This window comes from Antechinus flavipes, chromosome 6 (assembly GCF_016432865.1).
Source record: "Antechinus flavipes isolate AdamAnt ecotype Samford, QLD, Australia chromosome 6, AdamAnt_v2, whole genome shotgun sequence".
In the NCBI taxonomy this organism is placed as follows: Eukaryota; Metazoa; Chordata; class Mammalia; order Dasyuromorphia; family Dasyuridae; genus Antechinus; species Antechinus flavipes.
The window spans coordinates 215,806,949-215,823,655 of NC_067403.1; the positions used below are offsets into that span (position 1 = coordinate 215,806,949).

Below are 16,707 nucleotides of genomic sequence, written 5' to 3' on the forward strand. Positions count from 1 at the left end.
TTTTAATTTAATAAAATATGTTTTATGATATTTTAATAAAAATAAATGATAATAAAATAAATAATAAAAGAGTAATAAAGTAAAAATAAAATAACAATTTAATTTTTAAAAAAGCTAAAACAAAAACAAAACAAAAAGTTTCCTAGAATACCAAGAGAACATGTCCAGCCAGGATGTGTCAGATGTGGGCCTTGAACCCACATCTTTGTGGTTTCAAAGCCATTTCTCAATCCACTTAAGCCATTTTTGAAAGATACTTAATTTAATACAAGTGTTCCTTAATCTCCCACCATGGACAAAGCACCAGACTAGGCAGAGACACACAGAAAAAATGAAACAACACTCCCCTTAGAGATTCTAATAACCCTTAAGCCATTACAGTCATGACACAGATTTTTTTTTTTGTTTCTAGCACATTGGAAACAACCTTTGACGCCAATGTTACCACTGAAATAAGTGGGCGCAGCATCCTCAGTTTGACGGGAAGACCTACTCCGTTGTCATGGAGAATTGGACAGTCTAGCCCTCGGCTTCAAGCAGGTGATGCTCCTTCAATGGGCAACGGGTACCCACCAAGAGCCAATGCAAGCCGCTTTATCAACACCGAGTCAGGTCGCTACATGTACTCTGCCCCTCTGAGAAGGCAGCTAGCATCCAGAGGCAGCAATGTTTGCCACGTGGACATCTCAGACAAGGGGGGAGATGAAATGGACCTAGAAAGCATCAGCATGGACGCCACCGGCTACATGAGTGATGGTGATGTTCTAGGCAAGAACATCAGGACTGATGATATTACCAGTGGGTGAGTAACCGTACCTTCCATCTCTCAGTTATGACATACAATGGTGTGAGTAGAATTATTGGAATTTTGTTGTTCCTTTTTGCAGATCAGACCATCTCATTTTAGTGAATAACTATTAGAATGACAACAAAGAAAATTTCACATCTTCCTCCCTTCTAGCATCACAGTTATAAGTCTTGCTTTATAGTTAGTGTGTCTGTCAGCATAAAAGACAAATTAAGGAAATAATTAAAATATAAGTACAACCATAAAAATACATTAATGTAGTGTGGTAAAGTGGGAAGACCAATCATTTGAGAGTAAGAAGCCCTTGATTCCTGACTTAAATTTTTTTTTTGGTCACAATTATATAGTTCTTTTAGGTTTGCAGGGCATTTTACAAATCTCATCTCATTTAACCCTCACAACCCTGAGGCAGCTGCTATTATTTTCCCTATTTTACAAATCACAAAATTGAAATAGCCCAATTTTGTGATTTGCCCAGAATCACTTAGCTGGTAAATGTCTGAGACAGAATATGAAATCAAGTCTTCCTAAGTTAGATCCTGCTGTCTATTTACTGTAGCACCCAACTGCCTCATTTGAAGAGATTTCAATAATTCTGACAATTCAGAAAATTAGTGTTTCAGAATTGCATATATTTTATTATGATAAAATGATCAAATTTTGATCAAAAAGACCTATTTCTATTTATTTTTATTTAGTTTGTGTGTATCCTGGATAAATTAAAGTCTACTGCATTTCTGTTGAGAATTCTCAAGGTAGAAGACTTGACTTTGCTTTGATGTAATGTTAGCTATTTCCACAAGGTGGGGATATCAGAATATTTTATACTAAATCTTGATTGACATCCTAGGTGAAGTTGTGGATTTCTTTAAATCATCAAATAAAAACTAAAAGCTTATGTGTTTATTTTTCAGACATGATTTGGGATGCTTACATTTTAGCGATTAACCCGTTAGTATTGAGGCAAGTAGTAGAAAAATAGAAACATAAGTAACCAAGCTCAACTATTGACAATATATAAAGACCAGAATCTGAGTTGTTCATTCTTGCATCAATGGAGAATATATTTACCTACATCCCATGAGAAAGTTGTGAATATCTCTTATAATTAAATTTTCTCTTTTCTTTTGAATTGATATTCCTTTACCAAGATAGATTACAGTCATTTCATGATGTTATCCTATTCAATTCTTATTCTCATCTTTCCATAAATATTCCTGATTCTTTTAATGTTTCAAAATTACTGATGTTTGACTGGCTTTTATTCTTTGTCTCACTACAAGACTGTTCTGCCTTCTTTTCCTACTATAGATACCCTAAATAATATCTTCTCTTCCATTCCTTACCTACAAGTAATGTTGGTATTAGAATATAGTCCACTTACAGCAAGCATCTTTTCTATTGCTGTTGAGATTTTTAAATTTTGAATCTTCCATTATCATGGAATACAATGTTTCACGATTATGTAGAATCACCGGGAGAATGTTAACATTAAATGAATGGCCTTTTTATGGAAATGAGCAACTTGGAAAATATTGAGAGTATTGAACATTTTCTCAAATACATCCCACTTTTTTCCTTCTACTCAATTCTGCAAGTCTTCTTAATATGTGCATCTATTCTTCAAGTTACATGTGTCTATCTATGTATGACAGAAACAAAAATAAATGAAAACGTATATTCATGTTTGTACAGAGTTGTTGTACACATTGAATAGATATGCAGAATTTCGTAGACTATATATATATATGTGTGTGTGTGTGTGTGTGTACATATTTATATATATGTACACACACACACACTTATAGAGAAAGACAGATGGACAGAATAGTGATAGACTGTTTCACCATCTATATATTATATCCTGTATGGTATCTATTTTTATCTGCTTTATTTGCTTGCTTGTTTTTCCATTGAAATAAGTTAGATCAATGTCTTTTGTGTTGCTGTGGATTTCAATGAGGAAGCTTTATGTGTTCTGGGCCATGGTTCAATTAGAGTAATGTCTTCTCCTAATAGGAGTTTTTAAAGAACTAATTATCAATAGGCAATCTTTCTTTAATTGTTTGGATTGCACAATATACCTAACTACGGGAAAACTAGTCAGGTGAACATATGTCTAACTGTTTTACACCTTGCCTTATGTCAGTAATCAACAGCCCACTGAACTAAATCAACACTGCCATTCCATCTGTCAATGAGTCTTGTACAATTTTAAAATATGCATGGGAGATATTGTTTGAGGAGAACCTTCAATCAACAAGGATATATTAAGCTTTTATTATGTATATAAGATGCATACTGAAGATAGAGAGTTAGAAGGTAAGAGTTTAATAAGGCTTCATGTAGAACATAGATTTTTAGAGAAGTCATAAAGGAAGACAAGTATTACAGAAGGTAGAAGGAGGCCATTCCGAGCATGGGGGACAGCCTGACAACCTGTGTAAAGGGATCGAGATGGAATATGAAATAACATATGCAAAGAACAACAATTAAGGCCATATAGCTAGACTAGATCATGCAGGGAGGAGAATAATGTGTCAGATTGGAAAGATAATAAGGGACCATGTTGTCAAGAGCTTTATACCGTATCCTACATAAAAAAACATCATAGAAGTTTCAGGAGGCAAAAGAACTAACTGAGAGAACTGGAATGGTCACACTTACTTATATTTTAGGAAAATCAATTTGGTGACCACGCAGAGGCTCATTTGGAGTGCAGATCTGAAGCAGTGAAAGAAAAAAAGAAGGCTATTTTGGAGTATTCAATTCCATTCACCAAGTGCAATCCATAGAAATGGTGCTGATTTAACAGGATCTCATTCAAAGTTCTCTGCCTATTTTCAACTCAGCTGATTTCTGCTGTTTTTTGAGGCAATACTGCTCATAGCCTTGTGACCTCTTTGTCTGTAATATCTGTAATATTTTAGAGGCAATGCCTTTTATAAACCACTTAATTCTAGTTCAGCACCTCACCAACCCCAGAGTGATAAGTTCTTCTGCCTCTGCAGCCAATTAAAAGGATTTTCATCATTTCACACTCTAAGCCCTCAGTCATGCAGGGCCAGAAACTGGCTTGCTCAAAGTTCCACGTGGAAATGAAATCAAGTGAGAAATAGCAACACATGCTGTATATTATCCACTGAAAAAAACCTAAGCATTTTTTCTGTTACAAAGTCAAGCGTAAACTTTATAATTATCCCTAGGAAACTTCATCGTATTAGATTTTGTTAGATTTTTGTCAGAGATAGCATATTAAGAATAATAGGTAATTTAATGCTTGTAAATCACTTAAAAGTCATGTGATTATTAACACCATCTGACCCTTGTCCACAGCTCTGAAACTGTCACTACACAAGCAATAAGAAACCACAGAGTTCCATTAAAATTTTTGAGCTCTAAGCAAGTCATTTCCCTCTCTATTACCCTCCCTTTCTCTTATCTTGATCATTTATAAAACCTAACTTGCACTACATCATCTCTTAAGTCCTTTCCAGCCCAATATAATCGGTCAAGTGATTTTTACTACATGCCAGGCAGTAGAGCTACAAGTATAAAGAATGAAACAATTCCTATTCCTGATGGATTTTCATGGATAACACATGAATTTGTGGATCAAAGATTCCCATCCATAGACTATTTACAGAGGAATGAAAAATTCAATCACAGTTGCTTTAGAATATAGTCTGCTAAGTAATAATTTGTAGCATTTGTAATCCACACTAATAACAAATTATTAAAAATATTGAAGAATGTTCTATCTCATTAATTATTTAAAAGATTGGTATCTAAAACTGTTCAGGCATTTCATTTTAAAATTTAGTTCAGAGCGAAAGACCAAAGTATTTGTTAAAGTCCAATAAATTAATGATAAAATAAAATTCATTCATCTAATCTAGAAACACTGCAGTTAATGTCACCTGTTCTTTTCTTTTAAAATCTTACTCATATTTTTTCTCTTTCTCTCCCCACCATGTTTACACAATTCTCAACATCTGCATTAAAGACTGAAAAATATCAGACAATCCTCCAGATGGTTTCAGTTTATAACAATAAACTTCCAGATTTTTAAGAAAAAAGCACATTAAAAGTTTTTCATTTTTATCTGCATGTTTGGCTTCATGCAAAAACACCCAATATTTATGGATAGTATATAGATCAGTACAGAGTACTGTGAGGCTAGTTTAAAAATCCCTCTTTGTAATAACTTTACTGCAAATAAGGGAGACTTTTGAGTTTATAGACCAATTTTTAAGGCCCAAAATTTTCCTCAATTATGTTATGCATTCATTCATTCATTCATTTGACAAGCCTTTCTTATTATTGTTATTATTATTCTAGGAACTGGAGAAAAGAAGGGCCAAAAAAATTCCTAAACAAATCCTGTAGTGGTCTCTGCTCTCATTAGGTTGGGATGGAGTGAAGAACATGTATCCATAAAATTAAGACACAAAATAATTTCCAAGAGGGAGGGCAGTAATAACTGGGGAAATTATTAGCTTCCTGTAGGTGGCACCTATCTTAAGATTTGAAAGTGTAGTTGATGAGGACTGAATTCTTGGTGTGAATGAAAGCCTATGCAAAAGACACAGAGCTAGGAAATGAAATATAATGTATGAGAAATCACAAGTAGTCTTATTGATGCAGAGTGTGAAAGTAATCTGTTATTAACATATAATATATTCATACATACAAACATATTTATATCCATATGTGAATATATGTGTGTAAATCCTTTTAATTCTGGTTACATTGTATTTGAAATTAGAACAGGGAAGAAAATCCAGTTTATTATCATGTAGTCCAACAGATCTATTATCAACAAGTACCTTTTGTTTAAATCATGGAGAGGTTGATTACCCTGCTTCCTTTTCTGGATTGGAAAGATAGACGTTTGCTGTAGCAGCAAAGATATGAAACTAGCAGATGACTTACAAGTGTTGATCTGGGAAAGCTACCTATTCATGGTCTAAAAATGGAGAATGCCATATGGCTCTGAAATGAAATTAAGGGCAGACATAGGGTCCATATGTTAAAAGATTTTTTTATCTATTTAAATGAGTGGTTGCTTTGTTGAATTACCTTCTGTAATATATTACTAAGAATATGAAATATAATTTAGAATCTTAAAAGTCATGGAAGGTGAAAATTGCAAAGAATTCTGGGAGGTCCTATAATCATAGGATAAGAGATACAAAGCTGGAAGAGGAGTCAGAGATCATAGCCCTTTCATTGTACAAAGAAGAAAACTGAGGTCCAGGGAGATTTTGTCTTACCCAAAGTTGCCTAAGGGTTAAAGTGTCATAAAGTATCAAAAGTGGGATTTGGACCAGGTCTTCTCACTTGAAAGCCAAAGCTCTTTCTACTGTCCCATACCAATGTCTTCATTTTATGAAGCTTATTGGAAAGTATCTAATTCTTCAGATTCCTGATCCCCTGATATGTGAACACTGAGACAAGGAATGCTTCCTACTTGAAGAAGACTTGGGGAAACCCAGGCTAATAATAATAATAATTTATGATATACTGCTTATCTTTTGTGGTAGCACTGCCTGGCTCCATCTAATGGCCTAACCAAGAATAGGTCTGGCAACTTGTGTATTTTATACATAAATTTTGCAGAAAATTTCAATTTTTTTTGAACATGCAGGGAGGAGAATAATGTGTCAGATTGGAAAGATAATAAGGGACCATGCTGTCAAGAGCTTTATACTGTATCCTACATAAAAGAAACACCACAAACAAATGGAGGCTACTAATCTGTATATAAGGAGCCCTGCCAATACCATATTGTTTTGGTTTTAAAATGCAATGTCATCTATGCTTTATTGTATTTTTATTTCGTTAAATATTTTCCAATTACATTTTAATCTGGTTCTAGTCACACTGGGGAGTGTTGTGGGCCTGGTATTTGATAACTGACTTAGAGACCGCAATGCTGGTTTGAGGAAAACATTTTTGGAATTTTAACGTTACTAAAAATTATCAAGAGGAACAGGAATCCAAAAAGCTGTCAGGATTCCCAAAATGAAAATGGTTGTTCTTTCTTTGTCTAATTTTTTAGTCATTGTCAGCAAATAAAAGTATATTTATACATTTTAAGATTTAAAAATATAGATACAAAGAAGATGGCTTAGCTATAATCCATTAAAAAGTTTCAATTGACCCTGCATCACATTGAACAACACTGACTGGTGTTTTAACTTACACTATTCTGCTCCCAAATTTTTCTGATTCTTCTTCCCTGTACTTGTTGTATCCATATTCCATGTATCATATCCATAACCCTCCCTCCATTCTTTTTATTTAGTCCCCCATCACCTCTTGCCCAAACTCTTATTACAGCTTCTTAACTCTTCCCTATGCTTCCAGCCTGTCTTTTCTCCAGTCCAATCTTGATTCAGCTGGCCCCAGCAACCACATTGTTCCCCTGATTAAAAAAAAAAAAATTGAGTAGATCCCTGTTCCCATTAGGATATCAGGCAGAATCCTGAACCTGGTGTTTATGACTTTCCATAAAATGACTCCAGCATCATGTTATATTATTCACTATCACATGGAATCTTCTCCATCTAAATTGGACAAATAGCTTTTTTTTTAGATCTTATCCTTACAAAGCACTTTCTCTTCTTTTATCCTTTATATAGACTTACTCGATTCCCCCAACAACAACAACAACAACATTAGTAGCATTTGTATAGTATTTTAAAGTTGGCAAAGCACTTCATTGTTATTCAGTCCAACTCTTAATGATCTCATTTGGAGTTTTCTAGGGAAAGATACTGGACTAGTTTACCATTTTCTTCTCCAGCTCATTTTACAGATGAGGAAACTGAGGCAAATAGTTAAGTGACTTGCCCATATTTTGTTTTGTTTTATAAATTTATCTATCTCACATTCCTTCAGTTGACATAATCTCTTTAAGAGCAGGAATTCATTTTGTTCCCCTCCTTTTTTTTCTATCATTTCTCCTTGATAGACTGAGAGCCCAATAATGAAATCCACATCTATGTAGCACTGTAAGGTTTGCCAAGCACTTGCCTAAAAATAATGTTGTCAGGAAGGGAGTGCAATTATTTCCATTTTACAGATGGAGTGAAGGCTCAGAAAAGTGGAAGGAATTGCCCAGAATGGCCCAATTACCTTATTCAAACCCCTTATCTCTCCTAAGTTTAAATGCATGCTCTATAGACTAGAACACTTTCTGACTTCCTTAGATTTTCAAAATTTCTTAAGAGAAGAATTCTCTTTCTGAGTAATTGATCTAGTCAGACATCTAGAACTATTATAGACTCACTGAAAACTAGAGCTGGGAGAGACATTATAAATTTTTAATGTATCCTCCTCCTTCTTTGTGTCCAGATGGAGGGTATGAGTATCCTAATGACAGAGGAAGGAGGTGGCAGAGTTACAAATCCAGTCCATCTCTTCCAACTGTTGCCTAATGTTGTAGTCATCGCACAGTGATGAAACCCAAGATGTTTGCATGATTCATTCCCCCAATTCTAGCTTGATTCTACTCTGTCTCTATCATTGGGGATTCATTCTGAGAGATTTAAGAACCAGAAATGTCTTCCCAAGGAAAAAGACTTTGCCTCCCTTTGGGGTACACTTTTTCCCACTTCTGACATGCGTCCCCATCCCCCTAGAACTCCAATTTTTCTCTCTGAAGTTCCATACCTGGTCTTACCCTCCTTAAGAAATCATTTTTCTATCCCTCCCCCTTCAGCCTATAAAATCGTATTTTCTGTTTGCTAAGGTATGGGCCAATTAACCTTAAATGATAGTGAGAATTTAAGTGATCAATAATGGTTCAATGTGTTGAGGCCTCCCCAAAGTATTTCTGCTAAAAAGAAATAGTGGACATTACCAACTAGTAGCACAGTTTAGTTTTGGAAAGGTAGAATAATAATAATAATTCTAAGCATGTCTCTTTGTAAGGCTACTTTTGATTTTGCAAAGTATTTTATGTTGTTCAGTCATGTCCAACCCTTCATGTCCCCCTCCCCTTCCTTCTTAGCATTTGTATATGGAAGCAGTATATAAAGCACTGAGCTGCAATGAAGGAAACGGGTTGAAATTCTAGCTCTCTGGTTAATAGAATTGTATGATCTTAGATAAGTAACTTGGTCTGAATTTCTCTCCCTGTAAAATAGAGTTAAATGAGATGATTCCTCAAGTCCCTCACAATCTAATATTCTGTGAGTATCCCAGACAGACCTGCAAGACAAGCAGTTTTGGAGGGAAAGCCATTAGGATTAAATGATTGTCCCCACTAAGTGTCTGAGGCCGAATTTGAATTTGGGTCCTTCTAACTCCAGGGCTGATAATCTATCCATCTAGCTGCCCATGAACAAGCACTTTTTGAATTTGAGTAACATACATATCAAAGTTTAAAAAAAAAAGAAGCTGAGAAAGTAAATACTGGAGCTAAAACTGGCTTAAAATAAGTGAGAATCTTTGTGTGTGTTTTGTGGTGTGTATTCTACTGTGGGCTAACAGAGACCGTGCTCCATGACTGACCTTGTTAAATATGTCCTGCTAAATGTGTGAGATGCTTCGCTTAGTTTCAGAATGCAAGAGACAGTATTAAATCAAGGAGAAAAAAGGCATTGAGGGTATAAACAGCCCCCTTCTCATCGGCCATGTCCTTTGCTAGGGCTTTTTTGTATCGGTCTCAGTGCTTGGAAGGACCTTGATTTTTTTTGTTGTTATTATTTCTGGCAACCTAATAGGAGAGAAAGCCAAAAGAATCGCTACAGCCAAAATAGATCCCGTTGCCAAGATAAATGATTTTAGGCCTCAAATTCTGATGGCACTGGGTCATGGGAAGTTCCATTTTACTCTTTCTTCTTTCCTTAAACCAACAGGGGCTGGCAGGCCTCAGCAATGATTTGAAAAGGTTAAAATATCATTTCTTATGGGTCAATCAAACAGAAATTGATCCCTGGCCTTCAGAAGTCTTTGAAGTCAGGCCGCAAACTGCCCTCATCCCAAGGGAATTGGATCTGCCATGGAGGCAGAGAAGGGGATGGAATGAGGCAAGTAGGGAGCCAAGCTTCCTGTAATGTGCCCAGGGGATGCTCAGTACATGCGTGAAGTGTTCAGAAACCATGAACCACCATATTAAGGTTCACCAGCCTCCTGGTTCTTCTCTAATCATTTACTATTACAAATGGTGTAATTATAAAGGTATTATAACCTTTCTTGAAATAAGGATGAGATGGAGCATCATGGCTTCCACAGATGGAATGGGAGATCAGAATGATGAACAATTTTAAGATGTGGCACATCCTAGTGAAATTAAGCATCCTGAGCTGGATGAGAGCAGAACAAGTGAGATCCAATGCAGAATTAGCCAAGATGTTTGATTTCTGAACCAATGAGGTTCCAAATCTTCTCAAGCAACATGTGGCTTCTGATTTTGGGGTAGAGGCAAGCCATTGAGAATAGCACATGCCTGAAGTGATGCTGAACAGCTGCTATTAGTTCTCGCCCCTCTTCCTCCATCAGAACAAGGGACTGTGATAAGGGATTCATGGGTCTAGGAAGAAAGCAAAGATTCATGGACTCAGCAGGTTGTAATGGATAAAATGTTCAATACTGATTTGAATCCTGCTTCTGATGCTTATTAGCTGTGTGGCCAGGGGGAAAAATCACTTAACATCTCTCAGGTTCAGGTTCTACATCAATAAATGGAGACAACCTTCCATTGATAAAAATGCAACTAATGGTACAATGGATGGATAGAGCACAGGCCCTGGAGTCAGAAGGACCAGAGTTCAATGACAGCCTCAGACCCTTAACATTTCCTAGCTCTGGCAAGTCTCTGGGCAAGTCACATAATCCCAATTGCTTTACAAAAAGAAAATTAAAAAGGTATTAAAAAAAAAGACTCTGGAAAGCTGTAAAACATTCTGTAAATATCAGCTGTAATTATTCCAGCAAGATTAAAAGGAAGGCCAAATCCTTATATGTGGAAAGGAATCTTGTTTCCCTTATAATACTCTCTCTGAAAGGCAGCTAGATAGCACAGTTACACTTACAAGATAGATTACTGAACTCTCTGTGCCTCAGTTTCCTCATCTATAAAATGAGCTGGAGAAGAAAATGGAAAATCATTTTCATATCTTTGCCCAGATAATCCCAAATGGGATCACGAAGAGTTGGACACGACTAAACTACTTAACAGCTTGGTCTGAAACAATTAAAAAACTGTTCAGAAAATTATTGACAATGTAACTTTCAATTACTACTTTCAATTATTTGAGTGGAATAAATCTTCAGTGTAATGTTTTCTGTGATTCACAGAGACAGCTATGGTGTTGTGGGGGCAGAATGGGGGCTTGGGAGACGAGATTCGTCTCCAAATTCAAGGTCCACTAACTAGATGACATTGAGCAAATCATTTACTCTCTCTGAGTTCCAGGTTTTTCATTTGTAAATTGGGGCAATACTACACACACACACACACACACACACACACACACACACACACACACCTTACTGGCTCTGAGGAAGATTAAAAGGATGTCTATAAAATATATATTGCAGGATATTTTTTTTAAATCACATAAATGTCAGCTATCAAATATCTTTCTACCACCCAGCATCCTCCTGGCTGCTTTTCTCCACCGCCCAGCTGGTGTATTTTCAATGCCAACTAATTGCTTATGCCCAAGCTAGTACAAAGTATTAGGAACATGAATCTATTGCTGCAAGGAGGCATGGGGGTGGGAAATCATTCAGAGCACTGCAAAGCCAAATAGATAGAGCTTTTGAATTATGCAGTAAGTGTTTTTCCCATTACACATTATAAAACACTAGAACTTCAAAGCTAAAAAGATCATTGAATCCAACCCCCTCACTTTGCAGGGAAGAAAATTAAGGGACACAGAGGTTTAAACAATTTGTGACAAGGTATCTGAGACCAAGCCTAGAACCCAATCATTTGGCTCCTAGACTCTCCTGTCAGGACCTCTGCTCTTAGGTTCCCCAGTAATGAAGTCCCAGCAAACATAAATACTTTCCCAATCTTGACATTTTCCTTGACACTGCCATGCAATGAGTGATAGCACATACAGTGAATACAATGACCTCTGTTCTCATAAGCATTTCTCAGCATGGAGTAGATAGGAACAAAGTAGTATGTGTTTGGGGTTTGGATGGGGGGCTTATGGGAGGTTTTAATTTGCCCAAGTGTTGCATAACCTGTGAGAGTTTTCCCAATGTGGGTGTGATTTTCACTGGTTTAGTTGAATTACGATTTTGGCCACTATAAGTCTTCCACGAATACTGGGAAGACAGGAACTCTCCACATTCCAGTCTGTCCACCAGAGAACCCAAGACTGATTTACTGAGTGCATGGGCTCTGTCAGCCTTGGTTGGAAGTAAGGTAGGCATTTTTCTGAAAAGGGAAAGAAAGATTGAGCTGAAAACTGTCTGAGAAAGAGACACTGTTTTGTTTTCAAGGCTTTCTCAGACCTTTGTGGTGATGATGGGTATAGTGGCTGTGGGCTTGAATTGGGAGACTGAAAAAAGTTCTGTTGAGAAGGCAGCATGGCACAATTTTGACATTTAGGGGCCAACCCTCTCTTACGATGAATGATTTACATTGGTTTAGTCATCTGGAAGGGGAACAGGAGGGGAAAGAGATTTCCTCCTCTCATCAGTGAGCTATTCCTGGTGACCTGACATGATACATCATTGATTTGGGGTTAGGTAGCATCTAATCCATCCCCCCGGAAAGTACTCCTAAATTGGTAGGAGAACAAACTTATTGCTTTTAGGAAATCCGATAGAACTAGAAATGATCTCAGAGGCCATGCGGTCCATCTGACTTTTTTTTTTTTTTAACAGATGGAGAAACTTAAGTCCAACCCTAATGGGCTTAAGGGACTAACCCAAAGCCACACAGAAATGCATATCTTCCGTCTCCAAACCGGCACCCTTGCCATTATATCACACTGCCTCCCTCAATAGAATTTCCCTTCTGACCTTAAGGAGACTTTTCCCATTCTGGGAAGGCAATCAATGGGAGAATAGATGCATGAAATGGGGGAGTAGGGTGAACTAGTGAACAACTGACAAATCCAGATCTGGGGATGGAACTCTCAAGAGGATAGCTTATACCTTACCCTTCTTCCCCAGTCCCTGCCCTTACAGTGATTTAGAGAGCTGAGACTTCCCTGGCTGCTTGCTATTACAAGAAAATGAAAGCTCTTCCTTTCTGCCTTTCTCTTTAGGAATAAAGTTTTAGACTAAATTAATGAAGGAGATGAAAGTAAGTGACAGTTGTCTCCGGCCCCCTTGAAACTCACTTATCCCCTTTAGCAGCACTCACTAGTGTTGACTTATGCCTCTGTTTTACTTTTGGCTGGTACTACTTGTCAGGAAGTAAAAACTTCCTAATGGGCTCTATTAAGCCACAAAATTTCGGATGATGGCTTAGTAAAAGCTTCCTAATAGAATTATTCAAAAGCGGAATCTCTGAGTTTGACATGACTTCAGTAATCCTAATTTGTGTGACCACACACTTGGACATATCCATGTGGCCTAAGTCATATAAGATACTCTTTGGCCCTTAGCCTTCTCATTTTCCTTTATAAAAGGAGAGGATTGGGCTTCCAGAGCTAAATCTTTGACACTGGGATCTGAGGAAAGAATGGGTTCCCCCTCACAATAAATAGTGTAGAGGGAATCCTTGTTCAGGTACAGATTGAACTGGCTGCCCTTCCATATCTGAGAGTGTATGATTCTATTAATACTCCCCAAATAGCATTTTTTTCAGGGCCTGCCCTCCTCATGTGCTCTATGGCTAAGGTAGACTTTGAGGTCGGAGGGAAAATGTACATATCCCCAAAGCTTAACAGGGGCTGAGTCACCCCTTTTACCCACTAGCTGGAGACAGTTTTAAATTTTCAATGTAAATATTTATGCCTTAGAAATCAACAAATACTACAAATCATGCCATAATGTATTGTTTTGTTGAATGTCTAGATTTAAGAATATGATGGAGAAAAATATTAATGATATAGATTAAACCCAGGAAACTGTTAAAAATTTTATCAGTACACTTTTAGTTAACATTTAAATTTCATGTCCATCATTTTTACCTAAGTGAGAAACTTTTGAAAGTTTGACTTAATAAGAGAACGGAGGAGAAAAAAATCCTCTGCTTTCTTTAAAAAAAAAAAAAAAGAAAGAAAGAAATAGATAGAATGCTGGCCCTGAAATCAGGAGGAGTCATTTTCCTTAGTTCAGATCTCACTTCAAACACTTACAAACTGACCCTGGGCTAGTCACTTGAGCCTATTTTGCTTCAGTTTCTCTATCTGTAAAATGATCTGGAGAAGGGAATAGCATATCACTCCAGGGGTCATGAAGAGTCAGAATGACTAAATATAGAAAAACATAGACAAACTACCTCATTTATAATTTTGTCCTGGAATGGGTCCTGCTCTAAAATACAATGCTAGATATGGAAGTCAGAAAACCTGGCTTCAAATCACAATTTAGCAAGACTGGTTTGGGACTCAGTTTCCTCTTCTTGAGAATGAGGAATTGGATTAGATGGTCCCCATTCTCCTTCTAGTTCTTCTACTTCTTCTAGATCTTGTCCAGTGAAGCCTAAATTTTCTTCTAGCTCTAAATTTATGACCCTATAATCTTGTCATCCATCTTTTCCCCTCAGAATTTACTGGTTCCTGTGTCCCTCTCTTTCAAGATCATGTGCTTTAAGAAATTCTAATTAATCCATTCTAGGGTGTTAAAATGATGGCTTACTATTATCTCTGCAAAATAATATTTATATTTTATCAATTTATAACATAATGATGCAGAGAACTGACTAATGGTAAAAGCTTTAGACAGTCTTGGACGAGAGAATTTAAGGGAAGAGGTTATCTTTCTTAGAATTTAAGTCATAAAGCTGCCTATATGTAACATTTGATATAAAGCTAGCTATCAGACCCCTTTGTACCTCCCCCTTCAATTTTCATAGCTCTTGATTATTTTTATGCTAGCATAACACTTAACATTGGAAGCCTATGAATAGTGGATAGAGAAAAGGCCACTGAGTCATAGTTCAAGTTCCTCCATGACTTTCTTAAGTCTAGACAACAAAACAAGTTTAAGTCACAACTCCAGCACATCTTAGCTGTGTGGCCCCGTCAAGTCATATAATTTCTTATTGGCTCAGATAACTAACTCTCTAGGATTGTAAATTCTGGATTAATTCCCCATCTGTCTTAGTAGAGGGATGTTCCTTCTGGAGAGTCATTTCTTCCAAGAAAATCACAGATCCTGGCAGGAGAGGAACACTGAAAACTATTTGGAGAAACAATTAGAAAGAAAATTTAATAAAAACAATTGTTCTGGGTAAAAAATTTTCCACTAAAAATAAAAATTCTAAAGTTCTGTTTGGAGAAAGAGATTAGAGAAATTTCAATTTTAAAGATTGCTCTGCAGGCTGGTTTTAGAAAAGCCTGAAAAAAACTTAGGTGGACAGATATTGAATGAAGTAAGTAGAACCAAGGGAATATTATAATATAAAGTGATGATCAACTGTGATAGACTTGGTTCTTTTCAACAGTGAGGTGATTCAAGGGAATTTCAGTAGACTTGTAATAGAAAATGCCATCCACATGCAGGAGAGAACTATGGAGACTGAGTGTGGAGAGAAGCATGATATTTTCACCATTTTTGTTATTGTTTGTGTGCTTGCTTGTTTTTTTTTCTTTCTCATGATTTTTTCCCTTTTGATCTGATTTTTCTTGTGCAACATGATGAATAGGGAAATATGTTTAGAAAAATTGCACATGCTTAACCTATATCAGATTGTTGGCTTGGGGAGGGTAAAATGGGAAGGGAGGGAGAAAAACTTGGAACATAAAGTTTTGCAAAAGTGAATGTTGAAAACTATATTTGCATGTATTTGGAAAAATAAAATACTATTAAAAAGATTGCTCTGAATAGAAAAATTTTCTAATTCAAAGTGGAAATTATATCTAATCATTCCCCAAACTCCAGTATTATGTAAGGATAAAAGATTCCATTTGGGATGAAGAATTCCCTCCACTACTCCCAATCTGCTTCTCATCTATAATTTCTAAGATTTACAAAGAGAAAAACATTGATTAAACTCTCTTGCTCTTCCAGATGAGGAAGTGGGTCTAGAGAGGTTTTGAGTTGTCCCTGATCACAGATACTAAGGGGTAAAGCTAGGATTTGAACTCGGGTCCCATGACTCTTAGATCTTCTCTTCCAGTTCAATATTCTTTCATCTGTACCACATTACTCTCCAATTTTGTGCCAAAGGCACTATGAAATTAAATGATTTTTGTTTAGGATCACACGGCTAGTATCTCTTAGAGGTAAGATTTGAACCCAGGTCTTCATCTATACCTATGTCCCAACTTCTTAAACTATAATTCATATATAATTCATAAGATGCTGCATGGTGTCTTATAATTGAATGTGGGGATAGTGAAATTATAATTTTTTATCAGCAAAGTTTGATTTGTATATCCATTTTATATACCCATATACCTGGGAACATTATAAAATTTCTTGGGCAAAAAGAGGTCATGAGTGGAAAAAGTTTAAGAAGCCCTGAGCTAAGCTATTCTGCTTTTCTATTTACTATATCCACTATGGCAATTATACTAATAAAATATAGGAGGCATGGAACATAGACTGCTGAGATCATAATCAAGAAGATCTGAATTCAAATAAAACCTCAGATACATAGTGTGTGAACCTGGGCAAGTCATTTAACATCTGTTTGCCTCAGTTTCCTCATCTGTAAAATGAAGAAAACAATAGCACTTGACTCACAGGTTGCTGTGAAGATCCAAAGAAATATTTGTAAAAGCACTTAGAACAGTGCCTGGAACACA

At 36.4% G+C, this 16,707-nt stretch overlaps 1 protein-coding gene across 2 annotated transcripts in view; it reads left to right on the forward strand.

The window, feature by feature from the left end:
* NAV2 (neuron navigator 2) overlaps positions 1 to 16,707 on the forward strand; it is a 442,768-nt gene that overhangs the window by 252,262 nt on the left and 173,799 nt on the right. For both annotated transcript variants that reach the window (XM_051965599.1, XM_051965600.1), the window contains one exon: positions 413 to 802. In XM_051965599.1, the coding sequence (XP_051821559.1) occupies positions 413 to 802 (390 nt within the window). The remainder of the gene's footprint in view (positions 1 to 412; positions 803 to 16,707) is intronic.